Genomic DNA, 13,871 nt, shown 5'->3' on the forward strand with positions numbered 1-13,871 from the left:
ATGGGGCTGCTAACAATATGGCAGTCCTTTTCGATGGTACTTTCCTCCTACTTTGCACGATTTGCAGATGCTTTGTAGTTATGTAAAGATGTATATGTATTTCTGATTTTTTTTTGTGGCTCTTGTACTTTTGTATGCTGTTAATAACTATAAGACTGAGCTGCTTGGTTGCTTTTCCTCTCAGCAGCCATACTCCACAGAGGTTTAAAGCCTTAGATAACCAGGTACCTCAGGGGAGGAACAGGAATCAGCCTCAGGAGAAACATGAGACTCAAGAGATGCTCATCAACCATGTAATCAAAGCCCTCAAAAAGCTGTAAGTATTTTTTCCAGTGTGTGCACAGACTACAAGCATTCACAGTACCACACATGACTTGGTGAATAGCAGATGCAAGTGATTAAATGTGTGATTTGGAGGTACTGATCTATTGTCACATGTAGATCTCTCTTAGTTCCAGTCTATATAATGCACTGTATCTTCACTGTGGCTTTCATATTCATTTATATATATATTATATATATATATATTGAACATACATTAACACAGATTGACTGTCCTTGATGTGCTTGAGAGAAAACAAAACACAGTGAAAAAGCTGCTGTGAGCAATTCATCCAGTTGAGGGCAGTCAAACACCTTTTTTCCAGGGTTCTGAATCCTCTTTCTGTAATTCTTCTACACTTCCAGTTTTCTCTGGTAAACAGATAAAGACTCATAAATTTCTTCATTTTTTAAATGAAAATGAATAATTATACAGGACCATTTACCAGAAGATTTCATTCTCAGCAGGACCCTGTTTATATCACATTAAGCACAAAAGCATAATACAGCACACACACACATACACAGAATAATGAAAAAATATCTCTGCTAAATTTGATAGCAGCAAATAATGTGGCAAAAGTGAGCTATTCCAGTTCACGGGTAAATTTTATTCCCAGCTAACAGCAAAGAGATCATGTCTTCTACTTTCTTTGTTTTGTTAGAGATGACTAACCCACTGCTAAGGCAGCCACATTATGCACTGGCAAATGGGAAAAGTGTATGACCTATGGAGGATTCATTATTCAATGCCATCTGTTGCGAGTACTTTGGTATTTTTGGATAGAAATCAAGAGGGCATGAATCTTTTGCAAAATCTTTTATAATGAATGTGTTCAATTGATTCATTTTGACAGGGCACTTTGGGCCTTTGGGCCACTATTTTACTTTACTGGAATTACTGTTTAACTGGATACACCTCTTAATCATTGAATCTAGGTGTTTCATTCAGTCCCATTGCCACAGCTGTCTAAAATCAAGCACATAGCCATGCAGTCTGTCTTTACACACATATTGTGTAACAATCAGTCATTCTAAAAAGCTGAATTTGAGCATGGTACTGAAATAGGATTCCACCGGTGTAACAGTTGGCGAAATTACTTCCAATTCTTCCATTTCCAACATCAACTGTAATTGGTATTATTGAAAAGTTGAAGAGTTTAGGAACCACCGCAACTCAACCATGAAGTGGCAGACCACCTTAAGTTACAGAGTGGGGTCGGCGAGTGCTGAGGTGCATACATAAGTCTCCAACGCTCTGCTGGCTCAGTAACTGCAGATTTCCAAACCTGCTGTTAGAGCTGCAAAGGGGGGGCATATTAATGCCTGTGGATTGTAGGTGTAATGTGTATACATTTGTTCATATAGTGTACTTGTATTTGACCCCTGCACTCTTTGAAAAAAAGTGTTCTTTGAGTGATGCCATAAGAGAACCACTTTTGGTTTCCTATAGAATATGTGTTTATAATGGAGGTGTATGAGGGTGAAGAACATTTTAAAGATCTAAAGAATCTTCACTTGCTGTCAAGGATTTTCCACAATAAAACCAAACGAATACTATTTTTTTAAATAATTATTTTTTAAATTATTTTTTAGTTTATAGTTTATTATTTAGTTTATATTTGTTAATAATTTTGTTAGTTATTCTATGGCATCACTCAAATAATCCTTTTTATTTTTAAGAGTGTGTGTGCGTACCCCCTGTGCTCATTGTCCATTGTGACTGCACTGTGCACACATTTTCTCTCAGCTACTCCCAATGCTGTGAATTTGATTCTTTAGCCACAAGCGTTTTTATTTATTTTATATTTAATCTCTCCTTTCCATTCACTGATACACCAAGGGTTCCTGTACGTGGGCTTTATTGGTTTTTCTCAGGCTGTGTCCGCTGAGGTTGTTCAGTAAGGAGCCAGTAGGGGGATAACACACCGTAGGTGAGCATTAATGTGAACAAAGCTCCTGCCACGGCTGTGTGCCACGCTCAGACTTAAATTGCTGCCCCACACAGCTCTTTTTTAAAAAACGGAGCTACACCATGCCATGTGTACTGTGTGAAGCAGCAAAGTGCTCTCTCTCCATGAGGCAGTCTGATCTACCTTCTATTGATCGCTGTGGGTAATAGGTTGATTGCACATTAGACTTAAGTAATGCACTTAGGAGCCTGGGAAGTCATTTGGGTTGTTTAACCACTGGGAGGTTTACAGATGTGTTTCCCACAATGCCAGAAGGACATAAAAAAGGCGAAGGCTGTGATTTTTAAATACACGTAGATAATGGTTGCCATCATTAATCACTGACAGCTTTCACAGAGGCGAGTGTTGTCTTTTTAAAAGAAACACTTTTCCTCGTCAAATCTTTTGACAAAGCTGTGCAAACTGAAGAAACATCTAGAGCAGAGGTGGGCAACAGAGCTCCTGGGCTGGAGTAAAGCACTACATGAACAGACCAACTAAACGTGGCAATTAACAGGTGAGTTGAATCAGGGGTGCTTGGGCAGGAAAAGCACAAAACTGTGCAGGAATCTGGAACTTCCAGGACCGAAATGGCCCACCCCTGATGTAGAGTATTGGGAATGACATCTGCAAGTCTCAAATTCCTAATGCTAAATGTACAGTATTTGTAAGTACAGTCACGTCCATAAGTATTTGAATAGCGACACAATATTTGTACTTGTGGATTTAAAAGGAAGATGTGATTGGAGAGTAACAAATATTTACTAACTGTTTAGGATTTACAGACCCTTTTGACATAGTCCCACCATGTTTACAGGCTCAAATTATTAGGCGAACTAACATAATTAAAAATATAAGAAGTATTATTAATATTTATATATTAATACTATATACTATGCTATATAATACTTGGATGCAAATAATTTGCAGTCAATGGCTGCCTGAGGTCTGGAACTGGTGGACATCAACAAATGCTGAGTTTCCTTACTTCTTTACTATCCACCTTCAGTTACTGCTTGTTTGTGGGTCTTTCTGCCTTTCAGTTTTATCTTTATTAAGTGCTCAGTTGGGTTGAGGTCAGGTGACTTGTCTCAGCCATGTAAGAAAATTATGTTTTTTTGGGTTGCTTTTGCGTTATGTTTTGGGTCATTATCCATCTGTACAGTGAAGCACCATCTGTGCACCATGTGACTGAATCTGAGCTATAAGTATAGCTCTATACACTTTAGAATTTATCCTGCTACTTCTATCAGCAGTTACCAGTGACCCAGTTCTTTTGGCAGCCATACATGCCCATGACATAATAATGCCTCCACCGAGTTTGGCAGATGATGTCGTATGGTTTGGATCACTCACACCAATCTTGATTTCATCTGTCCAAGAAATCTTGTTTCCAGAACTGAGCAGGCTTTTTTTCAGATGCTTTCTTGCAATTTGACCTTTCAGTTCTTTAGTGTTATCATTGGTTTGCACCTTAAAGTAAATCCTTGGTATTTACATTCATGAAGGCATCTCTTTAATTGTTGACTTCTACAATGGTACAGTTATCTCCTTGAGAGTGTTCTTGAATTGACTAGATGTTGTGATGAGATTTTTTTGCCCACTTTAGTTATCTTCCATCTTCTTTCAGGTTCTTTGGGGCTGATGTTTAACAAGTGGCTGTAATTCCTACATGGTTAATGTTATATTTATGTTAGATCCCTTAAAGTTGAAGGTTTCATAGGTTTTTACATCTCAAATGCTTCATTTCAAGTCTATTGATGTGATGTACAGAAGCAGAATTCCAGAAATTGTTACTGTCCAAATATTTTGGATGTATTTTTACATGCAGGACTTCACAAGGATCTTGCCTGGTCACTCCATCTACAGAAGCACAAAGCCTTGAGGTAGTTATGGATGATCAGTTATCGTTCTCAGGCCATGTCGCCAATCTGACTCGGCCATGCAGATTTCTCCCTTTCAACATCCGGATTATTCAACCCTTCCTCCCAGGTACTTGTTCAGTCTCTTGTCACTTCAAAACTTGATTACTTCAACTCCCTTCTGGCTGGTCTCCCTTTGTGCACCATCATACCCCTGCAACTTATCCAGAATGCAGCTGGCTTCCTGTAGCTGCTGCCCACATCAGATTCAAAACCCTGACGTTGCACAAGAATGGACCAGTCCCTCTGTATTTGATGGCAGTGGTCAAAAGCCGGTCAGTACCAAGAGCCCTTCGAGCTTCAAGTATGGCTCAGCTTGACCCGTCATCCCTCAAGTGCCATGGAAGACACGCAGCCAGTCTTTTTTCTGTCCTGGCACCGAAGTGGTGGACGAACTTCCCCTGGGTGTCCGAACAGCAGAGTCGCTCACTGACTTCAAACGTAGACTGAAAACCCACCTTTTCCGAGAATATTGTGTAAAGTTTTATGGTCACCAAGTTGACCTGAAGGCACTTGTATTTAGTAGTATGTAGGCTTAAGGGGTATCTTCAGATCCTAGTCTATAACTTCCCCTGGGTGTCCGAACAGCAGAGTCGCTCACTGACTTCAAACGTAGACTGAAAACCCACCTTTTCTGAGAGTATTGTGTAAAGTTTTATGGTCACCAAGTTGACCTGAAGGCACTTGTATTTAGTAGTATGTAGGCTTAAGGGGTCTCTTCAGATCCTAGTCTATACAAGCTACCTAAGGGTATTTTCGGAGTGAAGCATTTCGTCACACTGGATAAATGCCTTAACTGTAAATGTAATGTTTTCCACTTTTTAAGATAAAACTTTTGAAATAACCCATTTCAGAGAGGAGGCAACATCTTGACATTCGGACCAAATCACACAAACAGGACCAGAGCTTCCCTTGGGATCTGTACCAAATGACCCTAGTCAGCTGCTACAGGGATGCTGTATGTTCAGCTTTATTTTACATTGAAAATGAAAAGTGTTGAGTTGAATTTGTTTGAATCAAATATGCACCCCTGAAGTCCTAAACAGTTATCACTGGTTCTAGAATAAAGGCAGGGGTTACATATACAACCATGACAACTCAAACAAACATTTGATTGCTTAGCATGGTTCAACAGCTCTTTTCTATGAAGATGAACTATGGGTGTTTAAAGAAAATGGGTCTCTTTTTTTATAGTAGCTACTACACAAAACGTTTATAAGCCTTTTCCGAGACAAGAGAGGCAGAGTCTCTGAACAATACAAGGAAGGTGAAGGGCACTGGAAGGTGTTCCTCGCATGCATGGCTTCCACCCCATACGGATGGGCTTTGAGCTAATCTCCTCTCTGCATTTGCCTCTATGATCTGCTGGCTTGCCTGGGGCTGCCGTGGGCTGTTGCTTGCCTTTTTTTCCCTCTTTCTCTCTCTTTTTTCCAGCTCACTATATAGATATCTGGGTTACATATGCCAACTGTAATCCATCAGTGTATGAGTATGTTTGAAAGATGAGTCTTGAATAAAGGGGAAACAGGGTCACCTTTATGTTTAAAAAGAGGGGAGGAGACAGGACGCCCCAGCGGAGCTATGCTGTCTGCTTTGCCGTGAGCATTATTGCAAAGGTACAGTGTCTCTTTCCACCATGTGGAAATAGCATTAGCTAACAAGATTGTGATGGTGTAGTTGAGAGGTATTTGAGTTTAAAGGAATGGTCCAGCAAGAATCAAATTCTAAAATGTAGCTGACCAACAAAGACATATTTTGTAACTATTCACAAAATTCAAATATCAGAATCCATCTCTATCACATATAAAACCTTGTATCTTCACTTTTGCTGTTTTTCACTTTTTGACATAACATTATTTTGGCAGTTGTTCTTTACATTTCATGATGACTGGGCCAATAGAAATGCTCCAGAATTACTTTTTACATACACTTCCATTAAAAGTTAACAGTTTTTTTTTCTTCACCTGTAAAGTTGATATGCATTTGCACTAGGAAAATAACCATAAAGAAAATTCTAATATTCCATAGAAAATTCCATAGATTTAGAAGTGCAGTAATTATACAATTATACAAAACACAGAACGCTTTTATTGAAAAGTCCTCAAATAGAGCCTTTTCATTGTCACCTGTGCCAAAACCATGCCCAAAAATTACAACCATTTAGAATTAATTTATTAAGAGGCTGGTCATTCGAGCATTGGCGCCTGCATAACATTATATAAGCTGCTCCCCCTCCCTGCCCCTCACTGATAAGATGCATTTAGATAGTGGTTTACATAAAAGATGATATATGAGCGACCCTTGGAGGACACTAAGGGGTGTATCAGTAAGGGGTGTGTCAGAGTTTCACTGTTTCAAATCAGATTTTTTAATACGTATTGAAATCGTTACACTCTTAATCCTTTCTGTATGAAGTTTGCACTGGAGTTACAAGGCTAATGTAATAGACGTCTATGGACTTGTGTTGTAGTCAGGGCTTCTTGAGCCAAAACCAAGACCGGGACATATCGAGTCCAAGACAAGATTATGACACTTTCAACCGAGACAAGAATAAGACCGGATTGCGATTTTATTTATTATGTAAAACTAAAAATAAGCAAAGAAAAAATTTTATGTTTGTTATTCATGTACATTCATTACCATTAATTCTACATGATATACATAGTCATTTCAGAATATTATGACCATCTACATAATAGTAGGAATAACCATGCTTGGCTCGGATGACACTAGCGAGATGTCATGGCATTGACTGTATTAGGTGATGGAACGTGTTCATTATAGAGGGAAATTGGTCCACAGTGGCACGTTGATTGCTCTATACCATTGTTCCCTTCTGGTCTGTGGGGCAGCACTGTTATACCACTTCTTTTAAGTGAACTGGATCTTTGTCAAATGTCAGAGGTGGCTCCTGATGGGTGGCTTTGAGAAGGTAAACACACTACAGATATCATAAACTGTTTTGTTTTGGTAGTGTATGACATCATAACCTGTATAATAGAAGGAGGGCTCTGTGTGTGTGTGTTTATGTGTATTTTGAGTGTGTCACTTGCACCCTGCTGCCTTTTCCGCAGCCCTCCTTTTGAAGTCCTTTCGTCTGCTGAATAGGTCATCTGATGATGATGTGATCTTATTTTTGATCCAGTTCCATGGATCACTGTGTGTATACCATGGTTGTGTATGTGTGTGTGTTGGTGAGTTTATGTGTTGCTTGTGTGTGTCCTTGCATGTTTTTACATCTGTTCCTGCCATAAAGCCAGATTTCCCCATCCAGAACCATGGGGAGTGGGGTCTAACTGTGCTTGCCTGGCACAGAGACTTGACACACACACACACACAAACACACATACACACAGACACACACACACACACACACACACTTCCTGCTCTTGTGCCCTGTTCCCGTGAGAGCCTTTCTGTGTGCCAGCACTGGGGGCAGGAAGCGCTTGGCTTCCCCCCGTGCTGTGCCCCGCCCTGTGTCCCCTCGGCCAGGCAGCCGTGGTAACGGGCTGGGGAGAAGGCCCTTGATGCACAAGCCAACAAGAAGACATTTGCCTTGTTTTATGAAGGAAACCGGAGAGGACAACGTGCTTTGTCTGCACTTTTCCTTACTGTTTTTGTTGTAGCTCATATATTTATTTTCTCTATATGAATCTGTGCCACATCCCTCCTCAATACTTTCCATTCGGAATGGTTTTCCCCTTTTGCAACAGTCCTCATACTTATCTGGGGTGGGAAAAATCATTTAACCTAGTTTCAGTTGTTTGCTCTCATTAATACATATTGTATAATGTAGTTATATAGTAGTTACTGAGGTCTTAAGACTTCTAAGTGAATAAAAAGCTTGCAGCTTAAGTGGCTGAAAGCCACAACATTTCATGACAGTATGTTCATAAGGGTGTTTACATGGTTTCATCACTTCTGTGTTAACGATTTCCATTATTGGGTTTTCTGTTGTGAACATTGTATAAGTGAATGCTCATCAAAGGAGGCCAAACAAAGTCTGTCTGTACAAAAACTTCCAGTATATGTGATTACCACTTCTCTGGTTGGCATCATTATCCTTCATTTGATTTCCAATCTGTATGTCCTGCAGTATGTTAAGTACTTTTGGTGTTTAGTCTCTGGCGGACTTTCTTTAAGCAGGGTCATTTATAAAGCTCTGGAGATTTGTGTCTGAGACGCGGATGCTGGGGGAATGTTTGGCCAGCTCTCTATCAGACCAGAGTATCTAGACCAGTGATGTATCCGCTGTTTGAAAGTTTGTCATGATGACATATTACTTTTGGGGTTTAGCTGTTAAAATGGATGCTGACTTGAACTGAATTCAAAATGAGGTAGTGTTTTGTTTAATCATCAGTTGCTTTACTGTTGCTATTCGCACATTCATTTTTGATAAGCCTTAAGTCAGTAGTATTTTACAGAGGCACAGTTGCTTATGCTCGTAGCATTCCATATGTTATGATGATAAAAAAATGAAGGCAAATTGTTGCCTGTGAGCTGCAGGCTTAACTTGAAAATGTATTAAATTACTTTGTAGTTTCACATTTCCAGTGTTGTGACAATCCATATGACTAGCCAAGTCACCAACCGTAAGGTAGCAAAGGGTGGCTGACAAAGAAAAAGCAACTGCTTAAGGTTCTTCTAACTTATAGTTACAAGAAAAAGTAAGTTAACCTTTGGAAGCACCTGAATTTCAGCATTGATTGCTGATAAACAAAACTGGTAGATCCCTCTTTAGCAGCAATCACCTTTGATTGTACCTGCAAATGAGATTTGGATAACATTGAGGAGGAATTTATACCATTCCTCCTTGCAAATGTGTTTCAGTTCATCAGTATATCTGGGATGCTGTGTTTCAGGTAATTGGTAAAAACTGGCTAAACCATTTCAAACACACAATTTCTTCTTTTTCAACCATTATTTAAATGATGTGCTTGGACACTTTGGGTCATTGTCTTGTTGCATCACCCATCGTCTCTTCAGCTTCAACTCATCTCTCTGCAGAACATTTCCCCAGAAACACTGTGGAACTTCCTTCTATGAACAGCATTCATTTTTCTGTGTTTTTCCTAAGGTGGACACACAAACAAAGATTTTTGCAGATTGTTGAGTCTTCTGTAGGTCTTTTTGCTCTTACCCATGAGTTCTTTCTCACTCCTCTCAGGATAGTCCATTGTGCTTGTGGAGTGATCTTGATAGGACACTCACTCCTAGGGAGAACAGTAAGAGTAATTTGTAAACAGTGTGTATAATTAATGTACTCCCAGGTCTTTAGCAGTTCTTTTGAAATCTTTCCCACAATGTCTTTAGAAAATTAGTTCACACTAACAAATCTTTTTTGAGACAGCTTTGTGTTCCTTTATTTAATGGGCAAAGCACCTGTGAACCCCACACCACCAATCTCATCTACGGAGAGGTTGACTTACTTTTTCTAGCCTGCACTGTGGCTGTTACTCAATGTGCTCAATAAAAGACATGAAAAGCACAACTTTTTGTGTGTTATCAGTGTAGTCACATTGTGTTTGTCTATAAATGTGTCTTAGAAAATCTTAATCTGCTGTAATTAGAAATCCAGGAAATTCCAGTTGACTTACTTTCTTTGCAACTATATTACACTTGAGCAAGCCTGAATTTTATTCACTAAGTCCAACCCAGAACCAGCAGTGTAGTTTTAATAGTTGAGACGTATGACAAAAGATTTTTCCCACAATATGCCTTAGAATGGGAACACACATCTGCAACTTATCCATCATGTTTTGATGGCAGACAGGTGACTTAGACCAGACACTCACATATGGAAAGCTAGACACAGATTTTTGGACATGCAAAAGATGGAAATAACCAGATATTTTGTGGATTGCTCTTTTTTTTTCATTGGGTTCGTTCTCTCACAGTGGAAAAGAGGAGCAGACATGAACAAAAACAATAGGCAGTCTTGCAGCAGAAATATCAACAGGGTAGCTAGGGCTGTGAATGGTCTGTGTCCTGTGTGACTCACAGCAGTGGTAAATCTCCTTTCCTGATGCTTAAAGGGTGCTGAGGGCTAAGCTTCTTTAAAGGAGGAGCTATGGATGCTTCAGCATCTGCTTCGGAAAATCTACCGTCAGGCGAGGAGTGGTATCCGAGCTTATGAAAAGAAAGGCAGAAAGTCCAACTTAGTACAGGACCAGACTGTCTGCAGCATTCTGGACTCCCTGCCTGTCTCCTCAGTCAGCCTCAAGAACAGAAAATGCAAACATCTGGAGCAGTTAATTGTCCCCAAGCTAAATAGATGAACTCATTGACTTTGACAGAATCAGGCCCCTCGTAATGCCTGATTTAGATTAAGTAGAATTGAAGCTTGCATGAATGTCAATCTTTTTTCCCCCATGCTCATGGCACTTGTTTGGTCTCCTTCGAACAGAACCGCACTAGTGTCCTTGTAATCGTATCGGTTTGTAAATTAACAGTTCTCTCTTTTACTCTCTCACTCTGTTCTCTCCAGTGATTGCTTTCTTGCAGGGTGTACCCAGTATACCTTTAGCTTACATGGAACCAAATACTAGTGCAAACTCCTTATGAGAAGTAACAGCAGTCGAGCTGGGGAAAATGTGTTTTCCACAATGTTGTATAGCTTGCCAATACAGCAGAATCATATACAATCTGACGCTGGGTGTTCGTGCAGAAAAGCTGGATCTGCACTCACACACGCTTGAAGTCCAGAAAAATGTCCTTGGATTTGATGACACACATTCGCATTGGCTTTGGAGTCTCATTTAAACTGAGTTATGATAGTTATAATCTGTGTTTTGAGGGGCGTTTTGTCAAGACTCAAGTCTTTTTGGCAACAAGCACCAAAACCTCAGAACCAGCTGCTGAGATGGAGCTCCAACTCCCTGACAGCTGTTGAGGGAGAGTGAGGAAAAGAATTACTGCTGAATTTCTCTCTCTCTCTCTCTCTCTCTCTCTGTCTCATCTCTTTTCTCTTTTCTTCAGAAACAATAACAACAGCCACTGCATTAATCATGTTGTGCTGCCAGCTCTTCTGCTCATTGTAGCGCTGTCCGACCAGGTGATCGCAGGCAGTTAACCTCCTCCAGCATAATAATGGCCAGGCCCACTCTGTAATGTATACTGCAGAGGGAAAAGGGAAAAACAGGAGCAGCTTGAGCAGCAGCCCATACAATACCTAGAAGAGTGCCTTCATGTTTACATGTGGTTGTCTCATTTCCTCGAGAGCTGGGACCCGAAGAACTGAGGAACAAACTGAATTCTCCACCAAATGAGTTTTTGTACCTGCCAAAGATATGATAAACAGATGTGATGTGATGAGGTGGACCACAGCATCCTGCATTTTGTCAGCTCGACAGCTTGAGGTCAGGCACCTTAATAGGATCAGGTGCTAGCAAACTAGTGTAAGTTTTACTGTGTCCTGGCAGATTTATGGAATGTTAAACACAGACATATTATGTAGAATCTTTGCCAACGTTTCAGAGACCTGCAGTCGAGAACATTTTACATGGACCTTCCAAACTACGTTAGGCTCATGTCTGAACAGGATGTGAGAAGAAGAGTGTAAATGTGTAAGTAATATGTAGTAATTCTAAATGTATTAGTGGTCTTTCCACCCAGCCATGACATCAGCCTCCACACCTCCAAACAGATGTTGGTGGGTGTCCATGAGTGTTGTAAAAGATTATCTGTCAATACCTGGGTCTTCTGAGGATTTCTATATGAATACCTAAGACTTCTGAGGACAGAATTAGACAATCACCTCGTATTCAGTTCCCCTTTTCCATTGTTTTTCTCTTCTCATATTATTCATTATACCAGACGCCTCTCGTCTGCTGTCCATGATGGATGGTGTCTGTAGACCTCCTAGCTGCAACAGAAGTATTGGACATGTGTGATAAGGGGGAAAGGCAGCTATTGAAGGCTGAAGCAGGAATCTTATCGCTGGTGTGCAGCCCATGTATGGATATAGTCAACGAGGTGGTCAGCGATTTTGTTCCAATCTTCTTTTTGTCCTTTGTTTTTTTTTCTTGTTTTTCTTTAAAAAAAAAAAAAAAAAAACGCTTTAGTAAAGCAGTAACTAAGGCTATTGGCACCACGACTTGTACTTGCAGATTGATCTGATTACCACAAGAAGATTTCCCTGTTATCTTTAAAGCGTAATGGCCCTTTGAATTTAAAATAAGTTAGCTATCCTTCTCCTTCCCCAAAAAAGTGCTTTGTGGATTTAAGTTGGAGAGAGATAGGCCTTATCAATTCTCCTCTCTACTAGTGATTTATGTCAGTGGCTAGTGAGGGTTTAGTGGCAATTTTCCCTCATGCGTCCTCTGGAGATAGTCCACAGGAACGAATTTGGTGGGCGATAAGATAGTGTTGTAGGGCTTCACCAGCCTGTAGATAAGGGCGATTACAGTTATTTGTGAGGAGACAAAGCCTCTTGCGGTCCATTGGGCCTGAAATGACAGTACTGAAAGCGTCTGACCATTGAAACCTGCCTGATATGGGTGTAATAGCGTTTCTGGCACAGCTAGCAGTCATGGAGAGTCAGAGCACGCTCTGTAACCCTGGCTCAGAGGAAGCAGAGTGAAACAGGTTTTTTTTTTTTTTTGGTTAGGCCAGCTATGTGCTTTCTGCACGTTATTCTCTTTGTTTCCTCTGTCTGCTTGTTTTTTTTTCTATCAGTGTAGCTGATAGAATCTTATTGGGGTGCAGAACCCTTTGGAGAGATCACAGTACAGAACTGTAGAGGGAGAGACAAAGGTCCAGGGCAGTGATTGGGAACACAAACAAGCTGTAAAAGGGGAAGAAAAAATGGAGTCAGAGTCAGTACAGAAGGACAGGAAAGGCTAAGAGTAGAGGGTAAAGATGTAATATAGGTAGGAAGACAAGGTAGAGGAGAGGAAACAGAGAAGTATTGCACTGCTGGAGTGCGGTCTGAACTGCATAAAAAGGACATCTTAACAAATAAAAGCACATGTGTACCAGACCTTCCAAGTGATGTAAAAGAAAAAAAGACTCACCAGAAAGTTTTACCTTCTTCCATTGCGCCAGGTCCAGTCCAGATGCTTGTGTGCCCATTGCAGGCACTTTTAATGGTAGACAGGGCTTAGCATGGGCACTCTGACTGGTCTGCAGCTAAGTAGCATGGTATGATGTACTTACTGTGTGTCATGATGTATTCCTCCTATAACCATTATTAAACATTTCTGAGACTTGTGCCATAGTAACCCTTCTGTCCGTTCTGCCTAAGAGCCTTCGTGAGAGTCTTTGTTGCCCTCACATAGTAATAAGCTTTGGGCTTCAAACAGCATTTTGGCATTTTTTAATTTGTCCATCCACGGACTACTGCCTGTAGTTACTACAGCTGACCAGGAGCACTGCACAAGCCTTGCCGTTTTGGAGATGCTCCTTGTCAAATTGGCCCAGGTCTTCATTCCTGACCGTTTCTGACGCATCCATCATGTCAGCTATGGGAACTGACATTTCAGTTGCAGTCAAGCATGGGCATGTATGGCTGCCAGTGACACTGGGTAGAAGTAGCAGAATGAATTCTGAAGTGTATCGAATTTGTATACTTTCTGCTTACAAAAGCTTCCTGACCTTTGCATGCTCTTTACCTTTTCTTCACTCATACTGAAGACTGTAGACATATTACATATTGTTTGCGCTTAAGCTCTTAAGA

General features: G+C 40.5%; 1 protein-coding gene across 1 annotated transcript in view; it reads left to right on the forward strand.

The window, feature by feature from the left end:
- Positions 1-13,871, forward strand: part of cnbd1 (cyclic nucleotide binding domain containing 1) — a 40,122-nt gene that overhangs the window by 1,586 nt on the left and 24,665 nt on the right. The window contains exon 4 of the mRNA XM_072678793.1: positions 185-316. Within this exon, the coding sequence (XP_072534894.1) occupies positions 185-316 (132 nt within the window). The remainder of the gene's footprint in view (positions 1-184; positions 317-13,871) is intronic.

The sequence above is a fragment of the Salminus brasiliensis genome, chromosome 5 (genome assembly GCF_030463535.1).
Source record: "Salminus brasiliensis chromosome 5, fSalBra1.hap2, whole genome shotgun sequence".
NCBI lineage: Eukaryota > Metazoa > Chordata > Actinopteri > Characiformes > Bryconidae > Salminus > Salminus brasiliensis.